Source organism: Coffea arabica, chromosome 2e (genome assembly GCF_036785885.1).
Source record: "Coffea arabica cultivar ET-39 chromosome 2e, Coffea Arabica ET-39 HiFi, whole genome shotgun sequence".
Taxonomy (NCBI): Eukaryota; Viridiplantae; Streptophyta; class Magnoliopsida; order Gentianales; family Rubiaceae; genus Coffea; species Coffea arabica.
In genome coordinates this window covers 11,109,959-11,122,980 of record NC_092313.1, presented here as the reverse complement: position 1 = coordinate 11,122,980, position 13,022 = coordinate 11,109,959, and the positions used below count along the sequence as shown (strand labels likewise).

At 37.3% G+C, this 13,022-nt stretch overlaps 1 protein-coding gene across 6 annotated transcripts; it reads right to left on the bottom strand.

Moving 5' to 3' along the window:
* Nucleotides 1-927: 927 nt before the first annotated feature.
* On the bottom strand, nt 928-12,897 carry LOC113730930 (helicase-like transcription factor CHR28). 6 transcript variants are annotated; one of them, XM_027255928.2, is made up of 13 exons: nt 12,285-12,896; nt 11,246-11,285; nt 10,996-11,043; nt 10,579-10,917; nt 9,335-10,422; nt 8,096-8,167; nt 7,548-7,625; nt 6,532-7,423; nt 5,046-5,176; nt 4,740-4,961; nt 2,621-3,214; nt 2,330-2,539; nt 928-1,443 (listed from the first exon to the last, which is right to left on the bottom strand). In XM_027255928.2, exons 1-13 carry the CDS (start codon nt 12,420-12,422, stop codon nt 1,333-1,335), a joined length of 3,963 nt encoding a protein of 1,320 aa, XP_027111729.2. In that variant the 5' UTR covers nt 12,423-12,896; the 3' UTR covers nt 928-1,332. The 6 variants fall into 6 exon arrangements, with proteins under 6 accessions (XP_027111729.2, XP_071935017.1, XP_027111728.2 ...); XM_072078916.1 differs by having other exon boundaries at nt 10,579-10,822; nt 12,285-12,894; XM_027255927.2 differs by lacking the exon at nt 10,996-11,043 and having other exon boundaries at nt 10,579-10,995; nt 12,285-12,897.
* Between the last annotated feature and the right edge of the window lie 125 nt (nt 12,898-13,022).

Here is a 13,022-nt window from a genome sequence, read left to right as displayed (position 1 = left end):
CGTTCGGTAAATACTAACATCTCTTTGGCAATATTTTGAACGATTTAGAAATTGATCAATTAAACCAACTTATGTTGACGCCATGCACGATTAGTTTAAAGGGTTTTTTCATCCCATACGTTGGATAAATACTAACATCTCTTTGGCTATATTTTGAACGACATGGAAATTGAATTAGATTGTGACTAATTAAGAATTTTAAATTGAAATAAAATTTGAAGACGGAACGCATGGAGTATTATATTTGGCTTCAGCTCATAATTCGAATTTAATTAAGTTTAAGAGTTTTTTTTTTCATAACTACTACCACTATTGCTATTATCAGAATGTAATTAATCTAATTATTAGGAACTTACAATCTAATCTAACGCTTAACATTTTATCTTGTCATCAATTATTATTTTCTTCTAAATTAATATACATGATATATTGAATTTAAATTATCATAATAAAGTAGGATGTCTTGGTTTCAAAAACTACCGGTTACCCCAAAAAAAAGGGGCATCTTGAAGTTAAAAAGCCTAGAACCAACCAACCAACCAATGGTTGGTTGGATATAAAGTTACAATTCCGCCTCAAAGGAAGCCAGCCTAGAGAACCCTGTTGCAAGTTGTGATTGCAGTCAAGACACCAAACAAAGAAAGAAATTTCAATGATCCGTGTAATATATAGGTCAGCCATTTCAGTTGGATAGAGTCAGAAATCAAATTGACACGAACATTAAGTGCCAGGTTTTAACTCCCACAGCACCAAGCAAAAAACAAAAAAGGTTAGACAGCCAAAATAACCGTCTGGTTGTCAAGATCAACGTATCGACTATACTCACTTCCAAGAAAACTAAAAATTAAAAATGAACCACAGCAACATTGATAAATTATAAATAATAAATTTAAAAAAAAAAAAAAAAGCGAGAGACAAGACGGAAAGTTCACCAAAAAGATGCTCACTATATTAACCAATCAAAATAACACCGTCAATTTGTGGTTATATCCAGCCAAAAAGGAACCTATCATTTACAATGCAACTTGAAAGAATCATCGATACCCAGCAGGGATGTATCCTCATCGGATGAAATATGCAGCGTCCCAACTCCTCCTATACACGGTAAAGCTATAAGAAACCAATGGTTCAAAAATTCGATCACGCAAGCCTTCAATGACGGTCCACATGATCAATCATCATCATCATCATCATCATCATATAAAATGTGGTCACCTGTTCCAGTTAGTCCTAAGATCTATTTCAACAGCTCCCATCATTTGCACTTTGCTAATAATGAGCATACAAAGCCAAACACTTCTAAAAGTTATATGAACCATCAAAAGGACCTTCTCAGCCTTTTGCTCTAAACAGGTATTCCAAGTCCTGCAGAGTAAGTCGAGTCGCTTGGCCACCGGTCGCATCCTCTCCAAATGCATTGGCAACCATCTCTCTCTTTTTTTGCTGGAAAATACAGGTGGTCTCCACTCATTAGGAATACCAAAAGTCATACCAATAAAAATATAGATCAATTATTGGACAACTAGACATTTGAGATTTATCCCGCAAGGCTTTACAAGTGCCCCAACACAACAAAAAAATAGGCAGCATTGTTAATAAAGCTCCAAGGGCGTGAAACAACACTAGAAGGTTAAAGAGTTTCAGAGCATATCCCAAACATAAACCTGGCGTTTTAGTTCATACCAAGCGAGAGATTCACAGATCCATCATTATATGATAGCATGAAGTACCAGTCTCATATTTCTTTTTCTAGATGATGATGATAAAAAAAAAAAGAAGAAAGAGAGCAAGTGAACTCACCTTTGCAAAGATTTTTTGAATTTATAGTAGCCCTCCCACATCAACTTTTTCAAATTATTGTTCTATCTCCTAATCCTACACTTAAATTTGATCACCAGCACAGAATGTCACATTTAATGCTAGTATTTTTAGGACTTAATTTGTGGACATCAATGTATATATGAGATTTATGCAACATGACTTCGAACTTAAAGCAATTCAAAGTGTACTGAAGGAACCTCATAGGAGCTGCATGTAATGATCACAAACGCCAGAGAAGGTTACTATAATTCACCCCATAGAATAGATACAAAATGGTATTTATGATGGACAAAAACACTGGGCAAAGGTTTGATTTTTTACAGACTTAACAAAAATTTTGCAACCAACCAGAAGAAAGAAAATCCTGTTCAACACAAGAGAAATGGTTCACAGAAAATTAACCGCCCATGTAAGTTTCAATCCAGCAATTATGACTATCTTGTACGTTGAAGATTAACATATGGGATGAAATCTAAGAAACACCTACAACTTAAAAAGAAGTCAATACCTGAAGGGCCAAAATGCGGTCTTCAACTGTGTCTTTCACAGTCAAACGGAAAACTGTAACAGGACGGGTCTGCCCAATTCTATGAGCACGGTCAATCGCTTGATCCTCAGTTGTTGGATTCCACCAAAGGTCCAGAAGAAGAACATGGCATGCTGCTACCATGTTCAGTCCAAGACTTGCAGCTTTCAAAGACATAATCATTACAGACACCTACAGAAGTTTGAGTTTTAAAGCTAGGAATAATCAAAAAATGAAACCACAGTTCAGAAATATGCCAACATTTCAACAAACCTCAGGAAGAGTATTAAAATCTTTCACAGCTTTATCTCTGGCAACAACGGACATTGTTCCATCAAGTCTCCTATACTGAATGGAACAATCCTTCAGACAACCTTCAAGTAAATCAAGCATTCTCGTCCACTGGGAGAACACAATCGCTTTTTCCCCCACTACTGTAACTGAACCACAAGAAGATTCAGCCATGCCCTTTATTTCTTCTTCTTTACTACATGTTTTCCCATGCAATCCTCCTGAATGAACACTTGACGTATTCTCTACACTAGAAATTCCTTCCTCAACAGAACTTGAGGAACTAACTTGTGAAAAATTCTGTCTTTTAGTCACTGACTGCAGGACCTCAATAGCAGCCTTAATTTTTGAAGAATCATATGCGCAATCAAAAGAGCAATTAGAATTGCTTTCCAAAGTAGTCCGATCAGATAGAGAACATCTTAGTGTTGCTACAGAAAATACAGAAGATCTGTTAAGATGAGCTTTGCACTTTGCAGTTGGGCAAAGGGTGTCATCACCACTTAGATGCTCACATATGCACTGATTGCAGAAAACATGTCCACAGCTAGTTATAACAGCATCTTCAGGGGGATCCTACATGATAATGAACTATGATAAATAACAAATCTGAAACAGCAAGAAACTATGAAAAAATAATTAACTTGAGTATCAACAGCAGATGTATAATTACACTTCAAGAAAAATTACTGAAACACTATAGAGGAGAGTATAGAATTATCAAGCCTAAATGCTTAGGAAAAAATTTTAAACTAAAAGAAAAGGCATTAACTATACAGAATTCCAAGAACTGTCACCAACAAATAAACAAAGATTTAAAAAAAAATGTAACTTGTCTTCTTTTCTTTCTCTGGGAAGAAGCAAATGATTTCTCCATATCATGTCTTCCTCAGCCTAATTCTCAGCATCATAGAAACTTATAAAATGTTTTAATTAGGACATCAAGTTCCTAAACATCTTAATAGGAAACGTTCTCCATCTTGGAAAGAGCAACTATCATACTAAAAACGTTAACTGTTTAAAAGAAAAGAAAAAGAAAAACTTAAACTTAATGCACTACTGAAAAATGATTTCTATATTTTGTGTAATGCTAAGAAAAAATTGAAGCAATTTCCATAGCAGGGATTGCAAGCAAACAGAAACATATCAATCAACCACAGAGGGAAAAAGAACAACCTATAATAATGGATTACAATTTAGAAGAAAATAATGTAAGCGACTCATACAAGACACTTATCCAAACAATTGACTACTAAATCCTTTGCTTGGACCAGAATAAAGATAAAATTAAAAAGCATCTCAATAGGCAGAATTTAATAAAAATAGAAAAACTAGATTTAAGAACCTCACTGGAGACTGTACAATAATGTTTAATTAACCACTAATACATACCATATTTTACATACAGATTCTTAAAATCCATAATGCGCTCTTCATTTGCTGCTTGAGACATCATTTAAAACTATAGGGTACAACAACCAATTCGAAGAACTATAAAATAATAATAGCAATAAAATATATGAAAGAAAAAACACAAAAACAAAAAACAAAGAAGACAGAAACAATTCTTAACCAAAAGTAGACGCAGAAGATCCGAAGGTTTGATAAAAGTTCGATGCACCTGGTCTTTATTTTTCAAATGGATGAACCTAAATGCTCCCCAAATGTAATTGCTATGCATGACCATCAACAATATGCCACAGCTGATATGACATAAACAGATTACAAAACATCTCAAAAGAGCTAGCCAAAAAGCTTCATCATGCTCAGAGCAAAGAGCTGGAATGGACCCACACAAAGATTCATGATTTCCAAACTCAATTTCCAAAAATGTTTTCAGTTTCAAATATTTATTTAAGCAAAATCTGTGTTAGACACCAAAAAAAAAAATCACTGTAGAAATGCCAATACTAATGCTGCTTTTCTCTTGACAATGGAAGATAGTGAGGGATGGGCCACGTAAAATAGGATATACATAAGTACAAAAAAAGACAAGTGCCAAAAAGAATATCAGTAAACCCAAATTTACCAATCCAAAAAAAAGGGTGAAAGAGCATTATATATGTAAACCATAAAGAAGGATCACGGATTAACAACATACGCTGCATAGACCACAAATTGCTAAGGAAGCTTCAAAACAATTCAGAAGATGAATTTGCTTCTCATGTGGTAATTTCTTGGCCATATCAAGAGAGGATATTGAGTTTGAACCAGAAGCGAATCCCTTAACAAGAAGAGGATGGTCACAGGCTTGTCGAAGTCGCAAAAGCATCAACAATATGTTAACATAATTCTGCTTTACAGTCCCAGCAGCTGCATACTCCTGGTATAACAGAAATCTGAAGATTAAAACTCAAGAATTGCAGAACCACCAATCCACGCAACAGCAAAATTAAATGGAACATACTGCAAACTGAGCACGTGAATCAGCCTCAAGTCTGCAGTAAAAATCTCGCTCCTGCTGCGTGAAATCCACTTTACACAGTTTAATTGTTTTGGGTGGAAGGTTGATGATTGGTTCTCCATCAAGAATAGTACCTTAACAACCATCATCATCAGCAAAAATGAGACGAGTCATATAGAACTACAAACTGATAGCAATGATATTCTAGATATTTACACAACAGAGTGTAGTAGCTACACATAGAACCATAACAATTTTTAAGAGAGTTAATTTATTAGAACTACACAACAGAGTGTAGTAGCTACACATAGAACTATAACAATTTTTTTAAGAGAGTTAATTTATTAGTAAAAGCACCCGGGGCTGGGGGTTCAGATGACCAGGGGAAACCCACTACAAAAGAAAACCTATCTATGACATCTCTAAGTGCTTGGCCACAAAAATCAGCAAATAATAAGCAATCTCTTAGAACATATCCTGAATCCAGAGAGTCTTCCAGACCACCATTGACTTGTTCTATGTTAATACGAGCCCCATTGAAAATCCTGCAGTTTCTTTCTCACCAGAGTGAACAAAAGAACTAAAACAAGTTACCAACAACTGGTAGGCAAAAAGGTTTCCACAAACAAAGAAGCCCGAGTCGGACTCTCATATCTAATTAACAGCAACCCATTATCCTCCCGCTTCAGAACAAATGGGTACAAAATACAAAAATGACTAAAATTATTGTAGGATGTATCTTGAGTTCCCCCATCCCAACCTGCAACCATCTTTTCTTTCCCAAGGTCCTTTAAGACAATGACTCGAGCTCAGTTAGTTGATGGACAAACCAAGAAAAGATACAGCAATGTATGCACCCAGATCCAGACATCTAAACATTGCTGAAGTAGAATTATAACGGTTGAAATTTTCTCAGAAACTATCAAGGCCATTTATTCAACTAAACAAATGTAGAACATGTGTCAATCAAAGAATGTATGCCATTTGAACTGAAAAGGACAGGGGTGCCTACCAGAAAGGGAAACTGAATGATTTCGATAATTTGTTTATCCTAGTTAATGCTTGATACATGTTGCCCTAGACGAGGCAATCATAGGTCATTTCTACCCACATATGTTCTGTCCTACAAGATATCTCAGTAACAGAAAGATAACAAGAGGAATACTGCTTACCATGTAAGTTCCTTCACAATTTCAAACTATTTCATTTTGTATGCAATCATGTAGAAGATTGATACCAAGCTCTAAGGAAATTTGTCAGTGCAAGAAAACATGAATAAAGCTCACAGTAGTAAATCGACAGCTAAAAAGTTCCATGAGCCATGAGGATAGATGTAGTGCATAACTCGTTCCATCAGTCATATATTTGCTAACGCTGACAACTAGAAAAGTTAAAGGTCATAAGAAATGATGAAAAACGAACAGTATTAATAATTCAGAATCCAAAAAGGATAAGGTCATATTAAGCATTTAGAGAAGCTTATTCTAACCTTTGGTGCGACGTAGCATGATGGTCCTGAGCACAGCCTGCAACTTTTTGTACCCATTTGATGGATTGTCATTAATCGGGGCCTTTATTCCAGAGCAAAATTCTTTGTAAATCCAATATGGGTCATACTTAAGAAATCTGAAGTAACTATAAAGATCATCAATTGCATTCTGCATAGGTGTTCCTGACAAGCACCACCTACGCTTAGCACGCAGACCCCAACAAGCCCTAGCTACTTGAGTCCTATGATTCTTAATGCACTGAGCCTCATCTAATACAACTCTAAACCAGCCCACAGCAGCAAGCGGACGATTACACAGCGATTCACCATTCAAATTGTCCTTGGATTTAGATGATTTTTTACTAGCACTTGGAGGATACTTCCTTTTTTTACTAGATGACAGCTCTGTCAGTGATTTTGTCTCATCCTCTTCTTCATCCACCAGGGGTTGTTTTGGCACCTCCATGCTTACTATTGAATAGGTTGTTAGCACAACATCATAGTTGGCCAGTTCATAAGGATCTTTTGTTCGATTACTTCCATGATAGACCAGAACAGATAGGTTAGCTTTACTGCTGACCTTGTTTTGGAGTTCCTCGGACCACTGACGAAGGACACTTGTTGGACATACTATGAGGGTTCCAGCAGCTGGTCTACGTTTTGCATGAACAGCAGCCATCTTTTGCCCACAAAAACTTCCACTCACTTGACAAGACTCAACACCTTCGTTTGGTTTCCCACCATCAGACCCAGGATCATCATCATCATCATCATCATCATCATCATCCAAATTTAATGTCTCTGCCTCACTTTCTTTCCCATTAGATTTTGTAGAAGATGGAGACCTCTCTTTTAGTAAAAGTGCAATTGTTGAAACTGTTTTCCCAAGTCCCTGCAAAAATTTTCATCCAGCCAAAGTCAAAATGAGGAACAGCCTCATGGCAACATCACCCCAAGTACAGAAGGCAGAAGGGCGAAAAATAACAGAAACCAGATATTGAACCCCAAAAGGCAACCTGATCATCAGCAAGAAAACCACCAGAACAGCGTACAGCATCATTCTCCTTCTTAACCATCCACGATAAAGCAATACGCTGAACAGAAATCAACAAAAGCCACTTGTTATGTTATACGCCAAACCAGAGTTTGAACAGAGAACTAATCGGATTTTAGGCAAAAAAACATGTGGATATTTGACAAGCAGGAAAAAGAAATCAACTATGTCTGGGCAGACATTTCTTCAACTCATAAGAGTATTAAACTGCTAAATTTTTCGAACAACAAAATAGAAATTGATACAGCATAAATCACCATTCTCCTTCTTAACCATCCCAAAAAAGCAATACACTGACCAAAAGTCAACAAAAGCCACTTGTTAAGTGACACACCAAAGCAGAGTTTGAACACTAATCAGATTTTAGGCACAAAAAGAAATTGACAAGCAGGGGGAAAAAATAAGATATTTGGTTCATGAGGCCTATCTAGTCCACATCAGAAGGTCTCTTAGTCCGTGCATCTTTAAAGGAAAAAATCCCATACAGATGAAAAGAAAGAAGCATCCAACCTGATGTTTTAAAAGGGTAACTGCCAAAAGGCCCTCAGGTGGAGCATCTTCTGATTTCGGCTGACAAAGATCCTACAATAAAAGCCACAAAGTCATGATACTATTCCACAATATTGAAAGCATACAATTATCAGCAGCATATGAAGATAGTAATATGGATAGCAGGAAACAAGTGCACTTGCATTTCTTTAATGCCTATGTTCACAAGTAAAGGAACAAATTTGAGAAAATGCCTAGCTCCACATGCTCCATGTATAGTTTCGAACTCCAACAGTCCTTCCAGTATGTGAATGCCAATTGATTAATCTACCAACTAATTGGGTAAAATTAAACAAAACTACTAATGCTAATGCTTCTTAATGATTCAGATAACTCATTCTAACATCCTAGTCAACATGTATGTGAGTTAGGACAACATGCCCAAATCCTAAGGCCTCATTTGTTGGGCCCAAAAGTAAAGTAATACACTGGGCATAATTTTGTAATTATATGAATTTAATCCTACAGAATCCTTGAATGATTCTGTTGAGACCAGACTAAGATTGAACCTAACCATGTCCGTGTTTGGTTCAACATAACGATGGTGAAGAATTGAGTTCAAATTGATGTAAAAAGCCAAAAATTGACAGCGTCTTCTAATATTAACAGTAGCCAGGAACTAAGAGCTCCTAAATTAAAGAACAACTCTATTCCCTTTTTGTCCCATAAAATTAGCGAGTGTTGAACATACTTGTAGTGTTTACTTAAAATTTTCAAGTTTCCATAAGGTTAATCTAATACGAACTTGTAATACTTGTGATAAAATTGTTAAAGCTGAACTGATGAATAAAAGGACAAATTACAGAGTAAGTTCTGTGACCATGCTGGTAGCCACATTCGCATGAAGGCAGTATGTTGTTTCTGTTGTGATAGAAATTTATAACATAAGGAAATTTCTAGAAACAAAACCTTGTAATGATTGCAAAGAGACACTGCAGTTAAGGAAACCCAAATGATGGATCTAGAGAGACCAGAAGAAGAAGAAAGTTGAAAGAAGAGGCATCAAAACAAAAGTTGAAGAGGGACTAATTATCTCGTGTTTTTTGTGCTTTCCTTTGTGGCTAAAATCCTAGGAAAGGGGACATGTCAAGAATAACCACATTTTACCACCACTTTCTTGTCAGAGAGGAATCAGTTTACTTCCAATAGATCAATAAGTTCAACCAAATCCAAGAAACTGCTCATGCTACCAGGACTCACCTCCAACGCAGCTCGAAATACAAAGCGCTCACCATTTGCCTTCTTGTGTCCCAGTCCAACAGAATTAAAGGAATTACAAATCACAGTACTCTTTGGAACAAAAAATGACTTCCCATTGAAAGTAGAGAAATATGGCCGTGCCGGTCCACTAATATCCTCCAAAATACATACATCTTCATCATCATCAGTGCTGCATGTTTGAACCGAAGAATCACTGCGAACCTCTTGGCCACTTAAACTGGGCCAACTCTCTTTCGTTACATTTGCATGAAGAAATTCATGCTTAATTGTACTGGATACTGGCACACCTGATGGCTCTGAGTTCAGTAGATCCAGATATCGATCATGAAAAACTGAACTGGGATTTCCAGATGCAGTCCCATCATACTCATCAAGACCCAGCCTGGGCCTTTTAGATTCATGGATTAAATTTCTTTCATCTTCTACGGAAAACTCATGGTTCTCACTTGAGTTAGACATCCAATAACCTGACCCAGATGGCTTTCGCCCTTGACCAAAAGACACCCCAAAAGTGTCAGCAGAAGACTTCATAGTGGTTATATCAATGCCATGCTGGAATGCAATGACCTCAGAAGCAATTAGCCGGTTCAGTTTTGCATCATTCTCTTGCTTCATGAAGAACTCATTACTCAATCTAGAAAATGAACCCCCATCGCCTAAAGAAGCATAGTGTACACCCACACTTGCAGCACTAAGTCCCTTGCCAGCCAGATCCCCAGGCGCAAGAACCTCCCAGTCTGCATCATCCAACTTCTGCACTTGATTGGACATCACACAATTTGAGCTTGTGTCCTGAGTCAAATGCTCAACTTTTTCCTTCATCATGCCAATCATCTTATTATCATTGTTGGGCAACAAATTGAAACCAAAATCACATGGACTAAACTCATTTGAAAAGGCAGAAAATGACGGATCAACCAGATTGACAAAAACCGGAGTGTTTGAATATTGGTCACCATATCCTGCCAATCTACCATTATACATACTGCTCCCAGAAAATTCATCCATACTGGATGCCACTGATACCTCCAACATATTCTTTTTGTTTGATGGGGTTTCATAAGAATCTGAAAGAATTACAAAAACTAAGTTAATCATGATCAAATTCAAAAAGGAAGTAATGCATCCTAGTCATCAACAGAAGCAGATGATAGATGACAAACTAAGCAAAGCAAATAGAGCTATGGATACTATTCCATTCCATTAGCAGATAGGTCACATACCATCATCACAGTCAACTCCTTCCGAACATGCAAGCTGTAATTCAAGCTCATGATTCCGCTGATCAACATTAGAAACCTCTCTATTATCAGCAACATGATAACTGAAGTACCCAGCAGGAAAACTGAATGTCTCACTAGAATTGCGTAACTCCTGATGTGTTTCTCTACAATCTTGAAGACTATTTGACGAAGCATTACGTGAAACAATATCCTTATCCAGGCAGAAATTGCCCTGGCCATGGCCCTGAAATGGTATCCAATCAGTCAAACTCCCAGAGGAACTATGTACTGGAGAGCCAAGCTGCAATCTCAACTCACGCTTTGAACCATCAGAAACACCTGATTTCTCAGTATAATCAGAGGAGGCATCCGAAATCCCATTCCTTATATCAGATGAAGGGGAGAAAGATGTAGGACCTGATAAGTGATCCCTAGGTAAGAGGGCTCCTTCATTATTTGGTAACCCTAATGGATTCAGAAACAACCCTAATTGAGAATTTCATTTAAGAGACAAATAAACTAGGCGCATCAAATATTATAATAAGTGGGCTATCACATGCAGCAATTGAATCCTGAGAGCAGAATTGATAACTAGAAAATTGAAAAAATGAAGAAACAGAACTGCCACCATAATCGACGTTCCCAATTCGAAAGCAAGGTGACTAACCTTCTGACGCATCATTGAATGACAAGTCTTCTATCTTTCCCTGCAATTACAGTAGATGTTTTAAAACCAAATATGCCTGTGATGAATCAAAAGCAGATAACTAATGAATATAGCCTGCCTTTCAAAATTTAAATTGCAAGAGAGAGAGAAAGCAACAGGTCAGGGAGCAAGATATAACATTGTTGGTCCAGAACACTCATCATGTCCGCAGCATCTATTCCCTTTCTAAGATGGTCTTTTTCCCCTGATTGTTATTAGTTTCCATAGTTGCCACTTCCTCCCACTACTGTGACTTCCTCCACAACCCAAATATAAGCTACCACCTCTCCACTCTAATCCTCCCTCCACTCCTTCCAAAGAAAAAAGTGGGGTACTACTGACGAAGGAAGTATTCGAAAAGAAAAAGAATTGGCCAGTTATTGCCCACCTTTCCAGGTAAATCTTCCTATACTTCCTGCCCAATCAATCTCCTTTCACTAGACATGGTGCCAAATCCAATAAAAGCCACGACCCATATCGGTATAATGACGAGTACAACCATCAGACTCATAAAGAACAATAGCCGTTATTAATTTTCCATAAAAAATATTAGACAAGTCTATTTGCCGATCACAATGTACATGAATGCTTTACCAAAGAAAATACTCATTGAAGCACATAATGCACATTATACCACCATTTACTACAATTCACTAAATTATAAAAACCCTTTACAGTGGATTCGCCAAACTAAGCTCGTTCAGATTGAAGTAAACATAATCAAAACAAAAACTTCCCCAAAAAAAAGGCCCAAAAAGATTTTCAACTTCTACGGGCCAGTAAGTTCCTAAAAATCTACTAGTAGCTAGCACCGTTCTAGCAAAATTTAAACTAACCCCACATCAAAAAAATGGTGAAATCATCTCCTGATTCTAAAACTTTACCACAATGTACAAATTCGGCACAGAAAAACTCCGCTCCAACATAAACTAAACAAGTAAAACTTGACGTGTTTATACAACTGAATAAACAAGAAGCAATAGAGTTGATCAAAATTCACCTCAGAAGAATCGGGATTCTCATTCAATATATCCAAGATCGTCCCAATATCAATTGTAAGATCGTCTCGAAGATCATCAGCTTCCAGCGAATAATCCTCTGAGGACCAAAGGTTCGATCTGTCGTCTGCCATCAACATATCTCAATTCAATTACTACACTCATTCAAAATTAAAGATCCTAAAGGAAAAGAAACCCTAGTCTTCCCCTCCTCGAAAACGACGACGTGTTTCCATTCCACGGTCAACTTTCCTCCTCCTATAATTTGAACCCAAAAAATTCTTCGCATGTGATAAACATACTAATAGAGTCAGGTGGAAGTTGCTCGCCAGAACTTTCGCTGGGGTTTCAGTGAAGCCACCACCGCTCTTTGGCTTTTGCTTATTGTATGTTGTGCGTTTTTTTGTGCGTGTGGACTGCGTGGTTTTTTTTGCCCTTTTCCTTTTAAATTTCTCTCTCTCTCTCTCTCTCTCTTTTTCCTGTGGGGGCGTGGGTCAGGAGGCGGAGAAAGTTTGTGGGGGGCGTAGGATGAACTCGTAAAAGTCTTTCGAGTCAATCCGTCCGTCGAAGCAATTTAAGTGAAAAGCGTGGGAAAATTGGAGTTGGAATCGGAGACTTTAGGGGTTATTGCGTGCGCGTGTTGCCTGGGTCGAAGCTTCTGGCCTATAAGGATTTGGGAAACAGATTTGGTGAAGTTGTATAAGTGTGTGAAAAAAAGGAGGTGGATCCTTGTGAGTGAA

What these genes read in the sequence shown, in the direction of transcription:
- LOC113730930 (XM_027255926.2), bottom strand. Translation starts at nt 12,422, where the DNA reads ATGTTGATGGCAGACGACAGATCGAACCTTTGGTCCTCAGAGGATTAT. An exon ending in TATTTCGAGCTGCGTTGGAG is followed by an intron (nt 8,168 to 9,334) that starts GTGAGTCCTGGT and finishes CTTTTATTGTAG; the next exon opens with GATCTTTGTCAGCCGAAATC. An exon ending in ATTCACGTGCTCAGTTTGCA is followed by an intron (nt 4,962 to 5,045) that starts GTATGTTCCATT and finishes CTGTTATACCAG; the next exon opens with GAGTATGCAGCTGCTGGGAC.